Consider the following 8601-nt stretch of genomic DNA (forward strand, 5'->3'; position numbering starts at 1 on the left):
CCGGCTAAGTTTTTGTATTTTTAGCAGAGGCAGGGTTTCACCGTGTTAGCCAGGATGGTCTCGATCTCCTGACCTCATGATCCGCCTGCCTCGGCCTCCCAAAGTGCTGGGATTACAGGCGTGAGCCAATGTGCCCAGCCTAGAATGGAAAATTTTATATACACGCACACACATGGCCACACACACACATATTTGTATGTATATGATACTGTGATATAATAAATACAGAATTGATACTGGAACAACACAGGGTTGAACTCTGAGAGTCTCCTTAGATGTGGATTCTTCTGCCTCTGCTACCCCTGAGATGGCAAGACCAACCCCTCCTCTTCCACTTCCTCCTCAGCCTATTCAATGTAAAGACAATGAGGATGAGGACCTCTATGAAGGTGATTTCCACTTAATGAATAGTAAGTGTACTTCCTGGTTCTTACGATTTTCTTAATATTTTCTGTAGATTTCTCTAGAATATTGTAAGAATATAGTATATAGTACTTATAGTGTACAAAATAAGTATTAATTGGCTGTTTGTAAAGTTTTTGAGTAGTCAAAAGTTATATGTGGATTTTAGACTGTGCAGGGGTTAGCACTTCTAACCCACATATCGTTCAAGGGTAAACTGTAAATTTTGGTCTTTTTGTCCACGTCCTGGCACAGAGCTCCTAAAACGCTTGTAATTTTCTAAGTGATAAGAGCAATAGGAGCAACTTGTATTGTAATATTTGGTTTTTTGTCCTTGGTTCATGAAGCATTTGCATGTCTTACAACAAATCCTTCAACCATGCCTGAGTTTATATTAGTGAGGTGATTTTTGCAAAGCCTTTAAATAACCACAGAATAAGGGCTGGTTGCCAAGGGAATCAACCATGTGATTAGAAGGTTAGAACTTTCAGCCCTGCCTCTCGACCTCTGGGGAAGGGAGGACTGGAGGCTGAATTAATCACCAGTGGCCAATCATTTATTAATAATCAATCGTGTCTATGCAATGAATCCGCCATTAAAAATGACTAATTAAAAGGGTTTTTGGAGCTACTGCGTGGTGACCAAGAACACATCTGTGTGCTGGAAGGGTGGTGCGTTCCAAACTCCACAAGGACAGAAACTCCTGTGCTCAGGACCCTTGCAGACCTTGCCCTATGCACCCCTTCATCTGGCTGTGCATCTGTGTCCTTTCATATATCCTTTGCAATAAATCCGTAATCGTAAGCAAATTATCTCCTCAGTTTTGTGAGCTGTTCTAGCAAATTATTGAACTTGAGGAGGGGAATGTGGGAATTTCCAATTTGGACCTAAGTTGTGCATAATCTGAGGACCCACAATTTGTGATTGGCATCTGCAGTTGGGGGGCAGTCTTGTGGGACTAAGCCCTTTGTCTGTGGGATCTGAACTAACTCTAGACAATTAGTGTCAGAATTGAGTTAAATTTTAGAGCAGTCAGTGTGCACTGGGGAATTGGATAATTTGTTGGTGTGGAAAACCCCACATATTTCGTGTCAGAAGTGTTGTGTGTGAGACAGTATAGTAGAAAAAACAGTGATTTTTTTCCTTTATAATTAATGATAAAAATTGTATCACAAGTGAATGGAGAAAGGATAGACTTTGTAGTCAATGGTGTTAAAAAATCTGACTCATTCTATGGAGAAAAATAATACTGGATCTTTACTTAAGGCAATATTACAAAGGTGGCTTCACATAGGTTAAAGATCTGAATATAAAAACAATAACAAATCAAAACAATGTCCCCAGAGACCCTCACTGAGGATACTTCAGAGAGGCAGGAGAACTACAAATGCACAGTCACAGGAGCTAAAAGAGGAGAGTTTTAAGAAGGGGACTGATGTGGTTTGGCTGTGTCCCCACCCACATTTCATCTTCAATTCCCACGTGTTGTGGGAGGGACTGGTGGGAGGTAACTGAATCATGGGGGCAGGTTTTTCCTGTGCTGTTCTCGTGATAGGAAGTCTCACGAGATCTGATGGTTATTATAAGGGAGAGTTTTCCTGCACAATCTCTCTTCTCTTGTCTGTCACCATGTGAGAAGTGCCTTTCACCTTCTGCCATGATTGTGAGGCTTCTCCAGCCACGTGGAATTGTAAGTCCAATAAACCCCTTTCTTTCGTAAATTGCCCAGTCTTGGGTATATCCTTACCAGCAGTGTGAAAACAGACTAATACAGGGGCATTACCTGTTAAAAGAATTTTAGTGAGTACACGACCTAATGAGGAACTGACAAATTGAGCTATTAGGACATCATGTTTGACTGCTTCAGAACATAGCGAGGCACCGTTTACCACAGATATACCTAAAGGATTATCTGCAGCATATCATGAAGTTTAAAATCCATAAATTGATCTCCACATTCATTCATAGCACTTGCTCTGTAATCCTGTCTTCCTGCAGGTCAGCGCAGGCCCTGAGTGGTGGATGCTGTTGTCACCTAGACTGACCCCTGGGTACTCAGGCTTAACAATGATTTGAATTCCTAGAAGTTTATTTGGATTGTATTAGTTTCCCATTGCTGCTATAATAAATTATTGCAAACTTAGTGTTTTAAAACAATACACACTTGGTGGCTGAAAACAACACCCCCTTAAAGTTCTGGAGGCCAGACATCCAAAAGGAGTCTTATAGGGCTTAAATCAAGGTGTCGGCAGGGCTGGTTTCTGAAGGCTGTGAGGGGAGAACCTATTTCCTTGACGTTGTCAGCTTCTAATGGCCTCCTAGTTTTTTGCTTATGGCCTGCTCCTCCATCTTCAAAGCACATGACTCCCATCTCTGCTTCCATCATCACATCATCTTTTCCTCTTCTGCGTCATATCTCCCTTTACTTGCATCATACAAGGACATTTTGATTGCACTTAGGGCCCCCCAGATAATGCAAGGTAACCTCCCCTTCTCAAGATCCTTAATCACATTTTCCAAGTCCCTTTTGCCATATAAGGTAACATTCACAGGTTCCAGAGATTAGGATGTAGAAATATTTGGGGGTCCATTATTTAGCCTACCACAGGGATAGAAATCAGAAACCAGGAGAAGACAAAAGAGTAAGCATAGCTCATGGAGGATTTTGCTTCAATGTTCATGGTTTTAGGGATCTAGTGGTGGAGGTTGGGTGTGGGGAGCCCCTTCATTGCAGCGAGGACACAGCCCCTGGGGCGCTCTCTGGGATCTTAGGCCAATGTGGAATTTGGTGTGGGAAATAACACAGTTCATGCTGGTTGGTCTTGATTCTGGATCTTGATCAGATGATCCTCTGCAAGTTCCTAAGCTCCATTAGAAGATGTTACAGAAGTTTCTGTCACAGCACAGTGTCACTCTCAACAGGCCTCTTTTGGAGTACTCCTCTTCCTGGCACTTATACTTACACATATGTGTTGAGTACATATGTTTGTTTCCTAAAAATGAAGAAGCCTGTTATAAGTGCTGGAGGAGATTGCCTTAATAGTGATGTACTAAAACTCACCACCTAGAAGAATAGCACTTAACACTGGGTCTCCTTCCTTGGCTGCTGGGTTCATGTTCCCAATCGCCACTGTGACTGGCTCTGGATACCAAACCCTACACAGTGCGAAGTTGAAAATTATCCCTTCTTGCCCCCTCTTTTATTCCTTGCCTTACCTCCTAGCAGGACTAAATGATATTGAGTTCTGTATTCCAGGCACTAACAAGAGTGATGGTTCTTTGCAGGCATTTTTGGAGTCTTCATGAGCCCCACTTACCCCTGAAATAGGCTGTTGTTGAACATAACTCATTTTCTTTTGCAATGCAAGTGCCTCGGCCTGCCATACACTTCCATCCTTCTGTGTATATGCAGGTATTACACTTCAGACCCATAACTGCAGGGTGGAGAGAATAGAATATTCAGGCTGGATCATGGGACAATGGGAAAGTGAGTTTTCAGCATCAGTGAGAGGTTGCATATTGACTATACTGTCCACTCACTCCATTAGCTGATATTTGTGGAATTCCTGATTAATGTAGCTTTGTAAGTTAAGCTAGGAGGTGGATAAAAAAGATAAGACACAGTCTCTGTGACCTGAATAGGGTCCATTTATATTTGAAGGCAAGATAAACATGTGAAATAATAAAAGAACAGCAAGGATAATATATAATCAACCAGATAAATCCTGTGGTGCAGATTAAGAGTATAGCAACAGGTAGATTACTGTGGGCTGGAAAAATAGGGGAATACTTTAGCTAAAGACTTGAGCGGGCTCTTGAGATGTAGGTTAAACTTGGGTAGGTGGGGGCAGGGGATGGGCAGAGAAGGTGTTCCAGATAGGTAGTCATAATGAGGGAGAACACAGAGATAGGAATGAAAATGGCATGTTTAGAGTGGACTGACTGAGATTACACCCTCTGATAGCTCCATCTGGCTTGGTCTGGCCTTTCTCTTTTTTTCAGGGAATAACCGCAACCAGGCAGAGAGAGAGCTGATCTGGGAGTCCCTGTGACCAGGAAGTAAGAGGAGAGGAGATGCAGGGTAGGGAGATGACATTGGAACCTATGGGTAATTTAGATTTAAGAACTAAGTGATAGTGATAATGGGGAAAGAAAGTAGAGTATTTCAATCTTCATCTCAGACGTTCCAAGGTTATAGAATCAGAACTTATATGGAGCCCAGGAGAACTTGAGTGCTATTGATTTATGTCCAATTTTGGGAATGGTCTTGTGGCATCTCTTCATTCTGAATTCCATTCTCACTATTCCATCAAGACTATCTTTTTGCTAACAACCTCTTAATGATAAATCCAATTGCCTCTGCGTAACCCTAAAGTTTATTCATTTTCCCTTCACTCAACAATGTTGAATTAAAGTGGTAAGTGTGAACATCCTTCTCTTTTCCTCTTATTTAGAGGGAAAGGATGATGTTAGTTGCTGATTTTTGAGCACTTTCCACATTTTGGACATTTTTTAGGTGCTGGTAATGCAAAGATAAACAAGTGTTTACATACATGCTGGAGACACAGGCATTAAACAATCCCTCCAAATAAGTACAATTGTATTGTAATATCAAGAAATAGTTAAACATGCAATGAGAGCATTTAAGAGGGAAGAACTAACGTGTTTTAGAGAGCCAAGAAAGGTTTCTGTGGGGAGTGGGCTGTAAGGTGAGGCCTGATGATAAGTAAGAGTCAGCCATGTAAGCGGGTAGTGTGGTGTGGGCAGAGTGAAGAACATTTCAGGCAGAGGGAATAGCAATGAAAAGAAGCTTGTCTGCTGAGGAACAAAAATGCCAAGGTAACTGGGGCACAGAATGGAGTGGGTTGTGCTATGAGACACGGCTGGGCAGGTGAGCAGAGATTCAACTTCCTGAGCCCTCCTAGGCCAAAGACATGAGTATGGTTTTTGATCCATGAGCAATGGGAATTTATTGAAAATTTTAAGCAAGGAAGTAATCTGATCCTATTTACATTTATCTAGCAGGTCAATATGGGACTTAAAAGGGGCAAACAGAAAACAATTTTATTCTTCTGCCCACTACCCATTTGAGTATTCTTTCTAAAGCTAGTTCTCCTAGTCCTGCAGGTAATTTCAGGCAAGGCTGCTAACTTGTCTATGTACTTTTAGAAAAAAAAAAAGTCTTGCCATCACGTTTGGGCATAAGAATAATTTGGGTTCAGTAATTTATGCATCGAGTCCCATGCAATAATAATAAAACGGCTCTATTTCATTAAAAGCCCACGTTCCTCACCAGCAACCCACTCTCCCTGCATGCATGCCCATGCACACCCACCCACACGCACACACGTATGCACAGACACATAGCTCAGGCTTGCTTAGGTGTTTGTAATGGGCAGGAGAGGGTGGCTTTGACTTTTTCTCTATTTCTCTTCTTGGTTTTCTCCTACTCACCTCTGGCTTATGAGTGATAGCTTCTGACCCATTTCAGGTGGTGAGAGGGAGGGGGACAGGTAAAGGACAGGAAAGATTTCATCGGACTGGCTCTGGTGCCATCGTCTTTTGTCCATGGTAGTTACTTAAAACCCAGTCTCTTGGACTTTGTGTTTAATAAAAGCTGACTCATTTTCTTGAGCCAGGAGAACTCATTTTCTTGAGTTCCTTGAGTCAGGGAAACATTTGTGGGTTCTTCAGGATTTCCCCAACAAAAATATTCAAGTCCACTGCTGTATCGTGGGTGGTGTATTTCCTGCAGCTGGTGGTTCTATTTTCTCTCAGCTGTAAGAAGCTAGTGGCCCACACCTTGCTAGAATACCTTGTTCCTCCAGACAGTCCTCTTGGATAGAACTTTAAACAGCTCAAGACTCTGAGTTGCTTGATATGGCATGGCCCAGATCAGATCCAGGGGAATGTGTGCATATCCTCCCTGCTTGTATGTAATGCAGCTCAGCTGTCTCTCAGTTCCACCATTTCAGGGCTGTAGCCTCAGGCTCCCTCTCACCTTTAGGTTCCTCAAGCCCACTGTACCTTCCAAACACCAGAGGACACTATCAATTTCTCCCTGAAGCAACTTTCATGAGGCTTCTCTCTCTCACTGGAGTTGGAGCAGGCTGCGCAGTACACTGATAATGCCCTTCGAATAATTGTCTCTTTGATCTTTAATCTCTGAGTATTTCCAACTTCGACATTTTAAAAATACATTATTTAAAAATAGATAATACGTTGATATGACTATATAGTAAGTAATAGAAAAAGAATGTTATGTAAAGTTGATCTCCCACTCTTGCCAGCTAGTTATCCAGTTTTCATCTGCCAAATAAAGGAAACTAGTTTTATTCATTTCTTTTATATCTTGTAGATTGATTTTCAGTCTATTCAAGCAAATATAAATATGCACATGTATCTTTTTAACCCCTTTTCATAATTGGTAGTATACTATACATACTCTGCACTTTGATTTTTTGAATAATGTATACTAAATGTGTAGTATTCCATTGTAGTGTACCATGCTTTAATTAACCAGTCTCTTAAGAGAATTTAAGTTATTTGCACTTTTTGATATTATTTGCTGCAATAAATAATGCTGAAAATATTTCATTTGTGTTGGAGTATATCTGTAACGTAATTTCATACCAGCAGAATTGCTGGATTAAAAAGTAAACACTTTCGTAATTTTGATACGTATTGCCGAATTGCCTGCCAGAGGAGATGTAACTATTTATTCGCTTGCTATCAATGCTTGGAAAATTCTTGTCTCACCACAACTTTAATACTCAAGTATTTTACTAAACTCCTGGATGTTGCCAATCTGATAGGTCTAAAATGGTATTTCAGTGTTCTTTTAATTTGCATTTTTCTTAGTATGAGTGAGATTGAGCACTTTTTATATGTTTAATAACCATTTTAATTTTCTTTTGTGTGAACTATCTACATACTTTGCCCGTGTTTCTATTAGGTTGTTGGCCTTTTCCTTTTTGATTTTTTTAAAGGAGGCATTACATATCAGGGATATGAGCCATTTGTTTGTGATGTGAGTTACATTTTTTATTTTTGCCATGAGGAATATTTTGATTTTCATGTGTCAAATTTGTCAGTTTCTCTTTTAAGAGCTCTGGATTTTGAGTCATAGTTAGAAAGGCCTTTCTCATTTCTAAGCTTGTAACTAAACAGATTATGTCACATTTTCTTATAATTCTTTTATGGTTTATTCTTTCTTACTAAGTGTCAAAAGGTAGCAAAATAGAAATATAAGGTAGAAATATAATCATATTTGAATCACATTTGATAGGTAGAGAGCGTAGGAATCATTCACTAATTTTTAGTGAGTGTTAAGGGAGAGGGAGATTTCAAGAGTGACTTCCAAGTGTAAGAGGTGTTTATTGATGAAAGACTAAAGCTCAGAATAGAAATCTGGCTAGGATATAAAACTGGGCATTTTCAGCATGTAGATTGTAACTGAAGCTGTGGAAGTGGATAAGTTGATATAGATGAGAGTCTGACTGGATAGCATAAAGCCTTGAGGTATCCCAGTGTTTAATGATCGGTTAAAATAAAGAATCCTACGAAATATACTGAGAAGTAGCCAGAGGAAAGGAAAACTAGGAGAGTATAGGAGAGAATAAAGGAGAAAAGTGTATTAAGAAAGTAAGGGACCAAAATGAGATAAGTGTGGATGAAAAGTCAATTAATATGAAGTCAGAAATTTGCTGTCCTGTTTCCCTGCAATCAGTACATTTTCTTCTGGATTAGTATGTTGTATATGATCTCTCTGACATCCTGAAACTCAGGTTGTACTGAGTCTTCAGGTCTGAGCTGGAGCATGTGAGTGAGACTTGGAGAGTAGAGGGTTAGAGAACAGCACCCCTAAGTTGCCTCCCTCCACCCCCATTGTTCAAACTTACCCTCTTTGAGGTAGAGAAAAGATAAGCTCACGAGGAGCAGTGTGTTCATTTTCCTCATTGGATGCTTGTTCGGGCGACAGAAGGTGTGCTGAGTGAGGTATTGGAAAAGACAGCCACTAGCTTGCTTTATAAAGCTTAGATGTTTGATCACAGCCAGTAAATAGAAAGGAGGGAGGAGTCCCTGATAAAGGCATGAGGCAGAACTGTCCTTTCCCCACTCCTTTCTCTTAGGGAGCCATAAGTCTGTACTAATGTGGAAGGTTCAGGCTGGTGAGCAGTGTCAGGGAATGCTTCTGGC

General features: G+C 40.6%; 1 protein-coding gene across 1 annotated transcript; it reads right to left on the bottom strand.

Annotated features, from left to right (window-relative positions):
- Positions 1-2890: 2890 nt before the first annotated feature.
- Positions 2891-8399, bottom strand: PATE4 (prostate and testis expressed 4). The gene is made up of 3 exons (XM_012001269.1): positions 8304-8399; positions 3720-3836; positions 2891-3395 (listed from the first exon to the last, which is right to left on the bottom strand). Exons 1-3 carry the CDS (start codon positions 8359-8361, stop codon positions 3274-3276), a joined length of 297 nt encoding a protein of 98 aa, XP_011856659.1. The 5' UTR covers positions 8362-8399; the 3' UTR covers positions 2891-3273.
- Between the last annotated feature and the right edge of the window lie 202 nt (positions 8400-8601).

Source organism: Mandrillus leucophaeus, unplaced genomic scaffold (genome assembly GCF_000951045.1).
Source record: "Mandrillus leucophaeus isolate KB7577 unplaced genomic scaffold, Mleu.le_1.0 Scaffold656, whole genome shotgun sequence".
In the NCBI taxonomy this organism is placed as follows: domain Eukaryota; kingdom Metazoa; phylum Chordata; class Mammalia; order Primates; family Cercopithecidae; genus Mandrillus; species Mandrillus leucophaeus.